Consider the following 15,177-nt stretch of genomic DNA (forward strand, 5'->3'; position numbering starts at 1 on the left):
AATTTTCTTAGCAAATTCATATAATGTGTAAACTAAGGATAATAGTTGGTCCTATGGGTCCTAAGTGTAACACACAATGGCTGGCGAATAGGTGTTTTTAATGTCATATCTGTTACAATATTATGTATTTTAGCATGACTGAAAGACAGTTTATCCCTGTTCAGGACTGGAACTTTCAATCCAACAAAAATATGTCAGAATTACTATTTCACTGTGAGAATCCCTATCTCTTCCTTTCTATAGTAGTCCAAAGGCTTAATTTTCAGCTCGTACTAAGGGAACACAGATACTGACAGTGTACTCACTGTAAAAAAAAAAGTTTGTAATTTTTACGGAAAAAATACTGGGTAACATTTTATTCCGATGGTCCACTTTAGATATTATAATAACAAGTAACTAGTTATTTTAGTAATGTCAACTCACAGAGTATTCGTAGATTGCCTGCTTAATATCTGCTAACACTTGTGATGGTCCGCAACAAACTTTCTATAGACTTTAAGTATCTTTGCAACTACACGTCAACTTATTTTACAAACTCTAATCCTCTAACAGTCAGCCAACAGTTTTTAACAGTCAGCTAATCTAATGACAGCTAGTTGACATGTAGTTGCAAGTTACTTGTCTAAAGCGGACCATCCGAATAAAATGTAACTAAATACTATAGGAAAAAACAAGGTTATACAGTGAACATTTTTTAAAGGTTTATCTAACTGTAAAATACTGAGAAATTTATGTTTTTCGCAAGTATAAAACGATGATTTAGCAGTGAAATACAGTGAAAGCACATTTCCAGAAGTCCCTGCGTTACACATGATTATATTTTATTAAAATAGTTTTGTTTCTTCCTATTTTTTGTCACCTTTACCTTTAGGGGTTTAAATAACTTTTTGTTATATTTTATGTTATATAGTTAATGTTTAGTAATTAGAATACATTTTGGTCATACTTTATATTGTATTATTAGGGTTCAATTCTCAACTAACTATTTACTATGACTTTTGCCTCAATAAACTCCTAATTACTACTTATTAGTAAGTAAGTTGTTACATTTAGGTACTGGATAGGATTAGGAATGTAAAATAAGGTCATGCAGAATAAGGCATTAATATGTGCTTTATACTGTAAGTAGTACTAATAAACAGCAAATATCCTAGTAATATGCAGGACCCTAAACTAAAGTGTTACCGAATTTTTTTTATTGCACTATTCAGAGCAAATGTCATAAAGTGTTTTGTAAGAATTCACAGAACCATGGTAACATACATTACCAGTGTTCTATTTCATTCCTCCTGGCCGCCAGAGACGGTGTTATATTAGTGGATGACCCATACCAAAAGAGTCACGAGGAAAATAACTTCCTAGAAAAAAGGGTTACTCGGAAAACATGACGTGAAACACCCCTAAACACAGCCCATGAAGAGGAAACAGTCCTAGTGGAATGGCAAATGATGGTCCCAGGCATGGCTTCCAGAGCCTTAGACCAAATCAATAACCTCAACAACCCATTGTGACAGGCTCTGCTTAGATAGAGGGGGACCTTTATTAGCTACCCTGTCTAGCTGGGATAGCAGATCCCTCCTGAAAGAAATCTGCATTGGTCTGCCCACAAACAAGGTTAGGAGCAAAGGAATCTGTGGTTTGGACAGCCACCGTGGCACTATCAGAAGTACCGTGTCTGCCCTGAGAAATCCTGTGAAGTGTCTCCGACAACAGAGGAATCGGAGGAAAAGCATATAGAAGACAAACTGGTCAATCGTGTGACAGTGTGTCGCATCGATAGTCTGGACGCCTCCATCTGGGCAAACCACAACGTGCAGTGAGTTGTGTTTTCCAAAGCAAATAGATCTACTTCCGCCATACAGAACTCCTGCCAAATGTCCTGAACTACATCCAGGTGGAGCCTCCACTCGCCAGGATGTATGCAATTCCTGGACAGATCATTTGCAGTCTGATTGACTACCTCTGGCAGATAAACAGCCCTCAATGATGCAAACCGTGGAAGTGACCAGGTGAAGATATTGTGAGTGAGCCGCAACAAGCTCTCCGACCTTGTACCCTCCTGGTGGTACAGATTTTAGAACATTGACATGTTGTCCAAATGTACAAGCACATGGCAGCCCACCAGAACAGGAAAGAAATGTCTTAAGGCCAAAAAACTGCACGTATCTGCAATAGGTTGATGTGATCCATTGACCGTTCCCAACTGGGCAAGAAAGTGTAGGATATCTGTTGTCTGAGACGAAGACAGCGCGGCATGCATTGTGACCGAATTGATTGTCATAACGATGAATGGTTATGGACTATGCGCGAGAACTCTTTACTCTGTTCACTGAGAGACCCAACTTGGCCATGTTGTCCAGCACGTTTTGTATTGTGTGAAAATTGGACCTACATCTGAGCGCAGAGCAACCAGTCATCTAGATACGGTAAAATCTGCAATCCCTAGGCCAACAGGGTAGACAGGGCAGCCTTCATACATCTTGTAAACACACAAGAAGCTAGGTAGAGTCCAAATGGTAGAACCCTGAACTGGTCTTGTTCCTGAAACTGAAACACAGAAACTTCCTGTGATGCACGGCAATCAGAACATAGAAATATGCATCCGTCAGGTCGACACTTATTTACCAATCTCTTTCTGCCACTGACCGAAGAATGTGGGCCGCACGCAACATGCAAAACAGGAGCTTCTTTACCTGTTGATTCTCCTCAAATCTTAAATTGGTTGAAAACCTCTGTCTTGCTTTGAAACCAGAAAATTTGTTGACTAAAACCCTCCCTCTGAACTAAGGGGTAAATCTTCTTCTCCCACAAGGAAATAATTTCTTCAGAGAGAGCTACTAAATGAAATGGGTCTACCACAACAGTTGAAATGTGACACCGAAAAACTTGGGGGGCCGGCGTCGGAACTGCAGTGTATAACCATTACGCAATGTCACCAAGACCAAAGGGTCTGACAATGTAACTCAGATGATGTGTCATAAAACCTCCGACCACTAGCCCTAGCATCTCAGGACTTGAAGTGTCTGCCTTTTGAGGTTGTGGGAGGACACTGACGTGGATCCCCTGGGGAACAGCGGAGGGCAGGACTACCATGGGGGTCACACATCTGGGCATCATTAGAACCCGGAAATCTCTGCTGGTCCTGAGGTCGATTAGAGGGCACATGGCGGAAACATGGTTTGCACAGGCGTGTTACAGTGATGAGCAGGTGCTGTTGGCATTCTAAAATTTGGGGTACGCTGTACCTGTTAGCCGGTGAGGGGTTTCAGACAACTTCATGCGTCTTTCCAAAACCTCAGATACTTCGGGACCAAAAAGATGTCCAGGAATGACGGGTAGATCCCTCAAGGTCTTTTTACAATCTGAAGAGAAAAAAGCTTAAATTAATTAGCAGACAGTGTTTTCAGAACGAGTGATGTAGGCAACTATTTTAGACGATTTCTTCAGAAAGGAAACTGTGCAGCCACACGGAGCACTAGGGTATCAGACGTTCCCCCTAAGTGCCTCATCTGGTGACACCATCAGTGCAGCAGCAGACTGTTCGACTTCAGGTACACTACGCACTCCAATGTGGGGGACTCTGCTTTTGTCATTGTCAAAGTGCGAGTAGTTTTGGAATACCTTTTGGCTATACCTGGTCCTTTGAGGGCACTCAAACATTCTGCTATGAAGTCTTTACATGCAGGTATAACAAAGGAAACCATAGGTGAAGGTCTGCAGAAAAACACATTAGACTGAACAGAATGTACAGGGCATTCATCAAGGCCAAGACGGGCCATTGCCATCCAAAGCAGTTCCAGTGTGTCATCCACCGGGGGTGGAGCAGTCCCCGAAGAATGAAGTGAGACCTCATCAGAACCACCAGCCACCTTAGATCCCACTTCATCATCTTTGCTCTGAGCTCTCGGTTTGTGGTACAGTCCCACGAAATGCAACTGTCTTTCTGACATAGGCAGTAAGCTACAATGAAGTCACGGGTCCATAAAGTACTTCCTTCAGATGCTGAACACTCAGGCTTGATGCGCAGAGATCATGCCCATCGTCAGGAAAAAGTTAATAAGGACAGAGCTTGCAATTCAGTAGGAAGGCAGTAGAAATTGGGAGATAAGCCTCAATAATTAGGAAACCTCTGGATACAACAACCTGGAGTGATAGGAAAAATTACAATAAATCCTCCTACCTCTGGATGAACCATGAGGAACAGAGAAAAGAGAGAGAGAATTCGGTCTCCTATTCAAATAATTTAATAAACACCTACGGCTAGGACCATCAGGCAGATTGAAACACAAAAGTCTCTAAAAAACTAGTCAATAGCGGGTTGAAACGCCTCTGGATAGAACCGTGAGGTAACTGACACCATACAGTAACAACCCGTAAGCAAAATAAAATGAAACAAACTCTGTGTATCGTCACAGCTTGGGAGGATGACAAATTTGCTGCTCCTAGAAAGCTGCACTCTGCACTCTGGCTGGAACTGAGATCCACTAATAATAATAATTTCTCTGCACTCAAAGCGCTTTACATAGAAGGGGGAATCTCCTCAACAACCACCAATGTACAGCATCCACCTGGATGACGCGACAGCAGCCATATTGCGCCGGAACGTCCACCACACACCAGCTTATTGGTGGAGAGGAGACAGAGTGATGAAGCCAATGGCCCTGGCCCAAATGGCACACTTATTTTTAATAAGTGACACTTATTTATTTAATGAATCATAATGCGGTCGTATTATTCAGCGAGCTATTAGCTTATATTTGAGACATCAACCACTGGTCGATAACCATAATGTTTGTATAAACTGTAGGTAATAACTGATAAAATGTACACCTAGGTCATAAGAACAGCAATGATACTTACATTTAAATATTTTCTTCTGAGCCATGTTCATAATTATCCGTGAGCGAAATCTCCTCCCATCCGTTGCCTGATTGGCCTTTCGCAAGGATTCCTGAATAGTTGAAGTGTGTGGAGCCTGCATCCATGCGGGCTTGACAGAAGACCGCTTCAAGGGGTACAAAGGGTGCTGCTGAGCACACTTCATAGCATTAAAATGATGAATGGGACAGCCCACGGACTCGTAGATTCAGCAAGCATCCGCAATTTAAGTCCAGGAGACCAAACGTCCACATGAAGTCCGCCATTTGGGACAGGGCCAATAAGTATGTATGGGGATGATTAGAAGGCAATGATGGACAGAGGCCAATGGGCAAATTTGGCCAGGATGTTGGGGTTACACCCCTGGGATTTTTAATGACCACAGAGAGTCAGGTCCTCGGTTTAACGTCTCATCCGAAGGACAGTGCTTGTTACAGTATAGTGTCCCCATCACTATACGGCATTAGGACCCACACAGACCACAGGGTGAGCACCCCCTGCTGGCATCACTAACACCTCTTCCAACAGCAACCTAGTTTTCCTACAAGGTCTCCCATCCAGGTACTAACCAGGCTCAGCCCTGCTTAGCGTCAGTGGGCAATTAGTCTTGGACTATAGTGTGATATGGCTGCTGGCTAATAATATAACAACGTCTCAGGCGGTCAGGAGGAATGAAACAGAAATCTGATTCTGATATTTTAAAGGGGTTATATATAGAATTCAGAAACTCTTGTAATTAGTGACACCGTGGCCATTATGTGAACTGCAGCCAGCAACTTATTGCTCGTGGACATAGCTTATAAGAGACTGAACATGATTTAGGTCCCCGAATCCTGATATACTCACTGCAAAATAATTTTTTGTTCTTTTCCTAAAGGTAAAAAGAAGTTGGAAATACCTTTGCAGCAATATAGAGTCAACGAACATCAAGACGACGTCTATGCTGCTGAGAGCAACGTGCACAAACTCTGCAATTTACCAGCATCATGTCAACAGAGAAGGTAGGCTAGTCAAAATTACACTGTTATGATAGTTTGATTATAAAATATATTTGAGACTAAAGACTACAGATTTGACTAAATTAATTTAAATTAATCACTTTTCTTTTCATGACACATATACATAAAAGTACAGAATAGCTCTTTAGGCATTATCCTGCACATTGTATAAGCATTAGTTTTATGTGTCACAGAACAGAAGTGAGGCTCTCGGGAGTGCGTTTAAAAATCACATACTTTTTATTTTCCTGGAAAAAACATCTCAAGTCCTTCACCATTGGCAACAAAAAAGCGATAAACACAAGAAAATTTTTACATTTAGCCCCTTTATGATAAAAAGCAGATTTTGGTAGTTCAGATTTTGTATAGTAAGATTATATCACTTAATGAAATATGCTTATTAGTTTATTAGCACCAATATACCATCTCGTAATACTGGAAACATTGTCAAAGTATTTTTTCTGATTCTAGCAGTTATTTTTACAGTAAATTGAACAGGATACTTTTACTAGTATGTCTATTACATTTAAATAGTATGTATTTTCACAAATGTAGCAGGTTATCCAGATATGCATACTGCAAAAATAGATGTATATTATGCTTTTTCTGAATATGTACTCATGCTCTGCCTAATAGCACCTGATTGCCTACTGGAAGAAGACTGGAAAAGCATTTGTCTAAAAAAAAATCTACTTTGGTATAGATAAAGGCACACTGAGAATACATCTCTGTAAAGCTGCTTTGAAACAATCTACATTGTTAAAAGTGCTATATAAATGAGGATGACTTGACTTGACTTGACATTAAATATATAGCTATATTATAAACTGGAGTAAGGTTTACTCACTCTCGGGCTGTATTACAAGGGGTCATGTAGGTGACAAGACGCTCAAAAGTTTTGAATGAAAGAGGTTTATTCTTCTTCCTCCTCTTTCTGCCTACTCAGAGCTTGAGCTTGGGGTACAAACACACTCACTATCAATGTGAGAAAAAAAGATCACTTTTGGCAACACATGCCATTCTCTGGAATTTTCCCCATGTCTATTGACTTTTGATAAAAGCAGCCACTGCAAGTAGAAATGCAGTGTTACCATAAAAAAAAAACACTCCCCAAAGAGCAATTTTGGAAACAATTTTTTAAAAGATAATAAGAAATTAATTAATAAATGTTCACTTTTTTGTTTAAACAGTTAATCTAATTTGAACGGTTGCATTTTCCAAGGATCAAATATTTATTCCTAAAAATTTAAAAATAGCAAAGTTATGAATTCTTCCTTTTACTAATAGCTAATCCAGTAGTGAGTAAGCTCTACTTAAGTTGTCTGTATTCACTAAATATTTGACTTTTTAATTGTTTACCATTCTAGTTTTTGTAACTATTGCTCATTCTTTTGGTCTAAAGAATTACTACTATAATTACTCTCTTGTAATTAGAAAGTTCAATAAAACATCTTAGCCTACTAGTAAAATTGCAATAGATATACTCAGAAGCAAGTAGTTTCTGATATCTAACAGTGTCCTATAGAATTTAATTAGAAACATGATAAGCTGCTAGCAATAACTGACCAGAGTGGGGCTAGTTGTCACAAAGGGCTTACTGAAGTCAAAAGTCCATTGACACAAATGTGTTGTTGTTGTTGTTGTTGTTGTTCTTGTTGGTTTCAAACACCTTATTCAGAACTGTCTTAAATTAAAATATTTGTATGAATTCTGTCTCTAAAATTTCAGTATCATATTTTTTGTAAGAGGCTCATCTGCTGTGTAACACGTTAACATACATTCAGAAAGGAGTCAAGTTATAATAAAATGTAATGTTGAAACTTGCCTGTTGAATGGACAGGTTGGCACATTTTGGGCTAACCATGGCTGAAAATGTAGTGTTGTTGGATAGATTTTATGTGTTATGTTTTATATTTAATTTTTTTTTAAATTGTTTTATGATTGTTCAAATTTTGTTGAAAACAATATGCTTTTTATTTAAAGTCAGCAAGTAAAAAATATGACCACTAGCCATGGCCTTGTTAAAATTGCTCCCGACTCCATAATTAGTCTGCATGAATCAAACCAATCAAACCAATTCAAACCAAACTGAGGATTGTCCGGACTGCTGGGAGAATCATTGGTACACCCTTTCCCACTCTGCAAGAACTGTACTCATCCAGAGTGAGTTAAAGGTCTGGCAAAATCACTCTGGACCCCTCACAGACCCCGACAGATCACTGAGCACCAGAACAGCCTGGCACCTCAGGACCTCATGATCAGTTAAATGGCCCTTCTAGGCAATAAACATGTGCAATGCACAACACTCTTTTATGCTTATATTTATTCAGCATACCATGCTTCTTATTCCCTTGCATTTATATAACTTACATGTATATTGTCTATTGTTTATTATGTATTTTAATATATTTATTTGTATTATCTGTCTTGTCACTGTCGTTCTGTCTGTGCACTGGAAGCTTCTGTGTAAGCATATTTGGCAATAAAGCTCATTGTGACTGATTCTCAATGTGTCAGGAGAGCTGCTGAACTGCTGGCTGGAGTCAATCTGTACTGCCACTCCTCCGCGGGAGCGCGCGCATTATGGCACACGCACACATGCACACACTGACTGGAGAGTCGGGCGCAATCCCTCCTGCCAGGAAGTTGTTGGTATTCGGGAAATTACAAAGAAAAGAAAACAGGTATATTAAAAGCGTCGAAACTACACGAGGTGGATCTGTGTAACAAATTCGAGATCTGGGTATGAATTGGAGGACTATTAACTAATGGAGGACTAATCGATGGAGGCGGACGGAAGTTTTGGGCTCGTCTGGGTCCTGTTGCTGCTTTTGGGAATTACAGACGCTACAGGGAGAGAAGGTGGGTCATCTCCACACATTCCCAAACTATCCACGAATTTCCATATAATAGTTACAGAGCAGAAAAAGAGTATAACATAAACAAACAGCAGCGGGGGACATTCTTGCGTTGAAACTGTGCAACTCAAGCGGTTGACACCCCAAATACACAGATCAAGACGCGGCGCGCGGGGCCCACTGCATTTTCACGCGACTGTCCGTCGAGTTTTTGTTCTACTAAAGTAAGCAACTTTACAATTTAAACTTGTATTAATTTAACTAATTTTGTTTAATTTAAAGTGGATAAGTTCAACAACAACAAAAAAAATCCCGTCGGTGTTTTTTTTCTCACTCTGTTCACGCATTTGTCGTAGGTGAAGTATGTCGCACAAACTTGATTTGCAACTTTGCATGACAATAGCGCTGAAACCTGACAGCCAACAGTTCATGAGTTTAATGGCCACAACTCCGTATTTTAAAATTAAGCCAATATACAAAAGAACTGCCGACTACATTTTCTAAATCTTGAATTTATGAAATATTAATGACACTCTCCTGTTAACCAAAAAAAATTTAATACTAAACAAAATTTGTAAAAATATAATTATTGAATAACAATTAAATGGGTCATAAGCACAGAACAACAACATGATAATGACGATGACACACGAGTTATTATTTTAACAATAGGTAATAATACAAAAGCAATCAATTGGGTCATGAACACAGGACAACAACAACATGAAAATGATGATGTCGCTGCTCCTAATATCAATAATAAAAATAGCAATTCATTAATAAATAGTAGTAGCAGACACGCAAATGTACAGTGGTAGTACCATGGTAGTAGTAGTTTGTAGTTTGAGATAGTTTGAGATAGTATTGCTATTGTACTTTGTTAGTAATTACCATTTACATAGGACTATAAGTGCAGTAATTCCATGGTATTATCATGGTACATGCGTAAAACCATTGAAACATAACAACATAAAACATGTCCAAGACACCAAAGTAAAACCATGGTATGTTTTTGTACTTTTTTGTGCATGTTATTATTATAGCACATATGATATGACAGAGAAGGCCAGTATGTAGGCTATACATCAGACCGTAAAACAATGGATTCGGCGATCTCACAGAGATTAACAAAAATCCTGTACAAAACTGAATTGATGGGAGGTTTAATACTAGTTTAAACTTTGTAGTTCTCAATCTCTGCATAACACAAAAATACCACTGTCATAAACTATTTTTTTTTAATCTAGATCTACACATTGAATTTCTTTTAATTTCTCTGTGTGAACTGTACATGCACTCAGTGATGGAATAAATCATATTTTCTTAGGAAATCATATACACTCCTTCCTGCTCACTGAAAGTTGTTCCAAAGGTTGTTTGTTTTAAAGTTCTGTGTAACGGTCAGCTTCTGATTACATGCGGAACAAAACAAATGTGTCTGCATTTCAGTTTGATTTTTTCATGTTTCTAAGGCATCTAAATTGTCGACATGATCAAGACTTTGCTGAAAAAAGTTGATTTTTGTTTTTTGTTGAAAAAAAAAAATCTCCTTCAGGTCATGGTACACCTTTATTTTTTTATTTTTTTGCTGTGAAATCTTTAAGGAATTTAATAAAGCAAATAGAACATAAAATCTTTTATATTGTCAGTAATATTTTTAGATATTTTAAGATATGGACTAAAGCAACTTAGTTACTTGATTCTCCATACATCATTATTATTTTCATTTTATTTTTTAAAAATCAGGTTTTTGAGGAACATTTATTTGTACATATCTCAATTATCATTTTATTACATTGCATTATATATTTTTTCCCCCCCACATAAAGCTACAGAGTTTTGATCTTAAAAACGTTTATCTTTTATGAGCTTTAATCATATATATAGCCTATTATCTAACTGAGACATATTATTGGGAGATATAGAGTGACAACTGATATTTATATGCATTTTAATTCTGTAATATCATTTATTTACATTAATTTGCTAATTTCATCTTACTCTCTGGCTATATAAATGCCAGCAACTGCAACAAATATTATGCATATTTTTTCTCAGTTTCGTCCTCTGGATAAAGTTTTTTTTCTCTCCATATTCTCCTATACTGAATGAGCCACAAAAGCCTAAGGTATCAAATATTGTATTCAAAAATCACATATGCATTTTTAAAAAAAAATATTTTTGATGAAGTGTTTCATATAAAAAAAAAATCGGACTATTCTTTCATATGTCAGACTTTAAAGGGTTAAACATCGTTGAGGTGCTCAGATTGTCAACAGCCTGCGAGAAACATTCAGTCTTGTTGACAAGCAGAATCCATAAACAATAGCATTAGGACGTTTGCATGGGACATTGTTGTCATCATGGGACCTTTTCTAATGTGACCACGTCTCCAATTCTCAAAACTTAGCAAAACCAGTCCCTGTCAAACTTTTGCCATCTGATTCTGCATATGCATAAGTACATGTTGTGTGTTCAGTTACTAAACTAAGAGTTGGTCCACTGCTGTGCTCGGTGGGCTTGTTCTTGTTATCAGTTGTTGCGGGTGTACAGACCTGTCTTAGATATGCTTTACGTGTTTCATTGTTGAGTGTTTCAGAACCTAGGGGGCTTTTAGCAATGCTGTTAGCTGAAAGTGTCAGCACACGCTTACTGGCCTTCAGGATCTTTATCAGCAGTTATTATCAGAGTAAAGGCCCTTTCACACCAAGGACTATAACTATAAAGTTTTAATAATCGTTCTACTTCTACAATAATAGAGACGTCAATGACACAGACATTCTGATATCATTGGAATCACTTATAGAATGATTTGTTTCAGCTGATGAATGATAATTGACAGTCAATCAGAATCCACCGGACTGGAGCATTAAGAGCAGACGACACAACTGCAGCTCACGTATAATAGACAACACATTATTGTCAGTTGGTGTGCGCTTCTATATCGTTATAGTTATTCTTGTGAAGGTGTGAACAGCCCATAGCAGTCAGATTTGTAACTCATTAGAGACAGGAGGACATTTTCTTGTCTGTGTTTTGATGAAACACAAGTCTGAGTTTTGTTAAGGGTTATGTCACGATAAACGAAGACTTTAATATTAAGGATGATAAGACTGGAAAAGAGTATCAGCATGTGTTTTTTTTCGCTGTTCACTGACATGGCAAAGATGGAACATTTATCTTGTGATTGTCGTGCTTTTATAGGCTAATAGATATTAGAAAACTATTTTTCATGCAGATGATTCAGATAGTTTCCCTCACAGTTTTAGCTAGCATATCATTTTTGAGATGCCGAAAAAATTGCGTGAGATCTTTTTGTTCCGTCTGTATCATCTAGTGAGCTTTTATGAGGGCTTACGCATGCGCAGTAAGGGGAATTTAGCATTTTCTGACGTTTCAGTGTGGACGAGAAACTTTTGGAAACCGTTTAAAAACGCTAGTGTGACGGAGAGCATTTCAAAACGAAAACGCTGTTTTCAAATGTATCCAGATTAACGTGGATGTTGCCCAAGTCTCAAAACACAATGAAAATGACAAAAAAATGCTGGATGGACAAGTGCGCAAAATGCGCAAAAAATTTGCTTAAAAAAATATGATGGAAACACATTTACTGAATAAATTCCTTGATGCGCATAAAAAAAAGACATCTGACAATGTCAAACGGCGCAAAAAGGGTCTTACAGATCAAATAAAAAAGTTGCTGTAAATAATGTTTTTGATGTATTTACAATCACAGCTTTGGGTCACTATGGTCTCTGTAGAGGCTCTAAATCCAAGACTAGATACATTTTGAATGTTTAAAAATATTTTTCAAGAGGTTTTTACGATGCAAAATGTACAGCTAAAGGCTCACCACAAAAAAGATCAAACCCATATAAGAAAAAATCTAGATAAACTAGCCAAACTGATTAATGCATTCATCAACAGTCGTGCAAGCAGGCTGTTGTTGTGTAGTGTACGTTGTGTTTGAGTACCTGCTGGAAAGCTTCTACATGTAAAGTATGTTCAAGTTCATTGTCTCATCAGGAATGCTCGCATATGCATACGTGCATCCCATCAGTATTTTGGTATGCGTGTAGCAGTGTGTCGGAACAGAGTTCACAAACAGAGACACAAGTTCTCATCCAAATCCTGTTCTTCCTGTCGGTTGAGTACTTCTTGTTGTGTGACTGACTATGTGCAAGAGAGCAAGAATAGAATATGCATGTAGAAAAGCACTGATATGTTTTGTAATAAGCTGTTACACATGTGTATTTGAATGAATAAGGAAAATGTGTTTTTGCATACAGTATTATACACTATGTTAGTGACCAACACTATTTTGTTTATGCCCTTGGTTCACAAATTGAATTCATTTGTCATTGTGCACTTAAATGTTCCCTTTAGTTGAGTGTTTTTGTCATCGCTGTGTTATTGAAAGCGTTATCGATTTTGATGCAAATACTGCTTGTCCATTCAGCAGTATTTGAGGTCAATGCCCAGAGGACAAGGTCAATGTGATAACAACCCGTTTGGATACTCTGTTCCTGTGGGCAGTGATAAAGGGTCGTAATGGTTGTCTTGGGAAAATCTTTGGTGTTTCTCTTATTATAACCAAGGTCAGGACCTAGTAGACAGCAGTTGATCTTTGGTCGCTGTAAATGTCAGCTTGCACTCTGTTCTCTGTATTGTTGTCGTCTGTGAGATCAGTCTCCGTGACAGCAGCGGTTAAAAGAATTTGGCAGCTGAAAACCTATTGAGTACACGCTTGTGAAGTACACACTGTACTTCCTGTCTGGCCGCACGCCAAGAGTAGGTGTGGTGAATTTACTCACTGCACAGGTAAAGAGCACTGATTTAAATTCAATCTGTCTTTATTATGTGGTTGTCCTATAGACCAAGAGCAGCTCTTACACCGTGTGACACAACAAGTTTCCAAAGACAAGGATTATGTATATGAGCTCTTGTTTTGCTATTACATACATCGCTTACTGTGTCAGTTTGCTACTGCATGTTTTAAAGCACAGAATAAATAAAAACAAACAACATTGTAAGCAGAATTTGACTGAAATTTTATTGGAGTACCTGTTATTAAAGGCATAGTTCACCCAAAAATGAAAATTCTGTCAATTACTCACCCTTATGTCCTTTCAAACCCATAAGATTTTATTTTTAATGAAATCTGAATGACTTCTGTCCTTCTCTTCAAGGTATATTCACCCAAAACTCTGACACGTACACAAAACTTTCATAAAGAGATCGCAAAATATATTTATATGAATTGAGCGGTTTAATCCAAGTCTTCTGAAGAGACACGATCGCTTTGACAAACCGATTTAATTTAAGCTTTTATTCACTTTGAACACCGTTCAGCGAACGTGCATAGAGCACTCAAATTTGGTAAACAAACATGCTCAAAGTCAAACATGCTTGCTTGCTTGACGCGCAAGAACCAATGAGGTTCAGCATGCAGAGCCCTGAAGAGGGGGCGTCTGAAGTATCGAAAGGGGGTGATGCCATAATGTATCCGCGGTTAAGTTTTTTTTCAGACTGTAAACACACCTGTTTCTGCTACAATTATGAAACTAAAAACTACTAAGTACATACAGATGGTAGAGAATTGAATAATATTGCTACATAAAAAATATGGAATATTGCCTAGGCCAACATATTAGAAAATTCTACTTATCTATATCCATGAAATAACCATGTTTTTGATCACCAGCTATAAATATGTCTTAGATGCACAATTTCAGCGGCTTTAACATGAATACAGACAAGTTACCATGATACCACCACCACCAAAAGTAATTAATTGTCTGCTTTTCTATTAAAAAAGAAGAGCTTCACTAACACGTAACACTAACAGATGCATATTTTTATGGTAAGTTAGAACAGCCAGAACTGCAACCGGTGACAATTAAAACCAATACAGAGAAAGAAATCAACTAACTACGTCCAGTTATCTAGCCCTCTAAACTTGAAAAAAATATTTCATCATACCTGTATCCTACTTGGTAGAGCCGCATTCTTCATGGCGTGGGAAGTTTGTTGTCAAATGTGCCAATCAATATGTGACTTTGTGAAACAGACTGTCCTTAACTAAAATGTTGCTATAGTAGGCTAATATTAATGCTAGAAAGCCTATGCACTTGGTATTTGTATTTGATTCTGTTTCATCATTAAAATAAAAAAAATTAAATCTATTTCACGTTTGAGTTTCCGCAAGAACCAATGAGGTTTGTTTTGACGTCAATGAAGTAGGCTACGGTTGAGTGTCATATTTTAGTGCTCTAATGTTTTTCACCAAAATAACACAAGTATCGGAATTTAAATTATCATTTTCATTTTACTTTCTTAGATACAGTTAATTGTTATAATAATAATATTTCCGGTCTGACAGTTCTGTCAACGAGCCCTGCATGTGCACTGTTTTTCTCTCACGGTGAGTGCGCATGCAATGA

The 15,177-nt window shown here is 37.9% G+C and overlaps 2 protein-coding genes across 2 annotated transcripts in view; one reads left to right on the forward strand and one right to left on the reverse strand.

Moving 5' to 3' along the window:
• The window catches only part of dnajc9 (DnaJ (Hsp40) homolog, subfamily C, member 9), a 298,727-nt gene that overhangs the window by 27,618 nt on the left and 255,932 nt on the right, over window positions 1–15,177 (reverse strand). The gene's annotated exons all lie outside the window — the stretch shown is intronic.
• The window catches only part of erbb2 (erb-b2 receptor tyrosine kinase 2), a 48,814-nt gene continuing 42,075 nt past the window's right edge, over window positions 8,439–15,177 (forward strand). The window contains exon 1 of the mRNA XM_077205937.1: window positions 8,439–8,738. Coding sequence (XP_077062052.1) covers window positions 8,660–8,738 — 79 coding nt within the window. The 5' untranslated portion in view covers window positions 8,439–8,659. The remainder of the gene's footprint in view (window positions 8,739–15,177) is intronic.

The sequence above is a fragment of the Siphateles boraxobius genome, unplaced genomic scaffold (assembly GCF_051911475.1).
Source record: "Siphateles boraxobius isolate OS27281-9 unplaced genomic scaffold, OSU_SipBor_1 55, whole genome shotgun sequence".
Taxonomy (NCBI): Eukaryota; Metazoa; Chordata; class Actinopteri; order Cypriniformes; family Leuciscidae; genus Siphateles; species Siphateles boraxobius.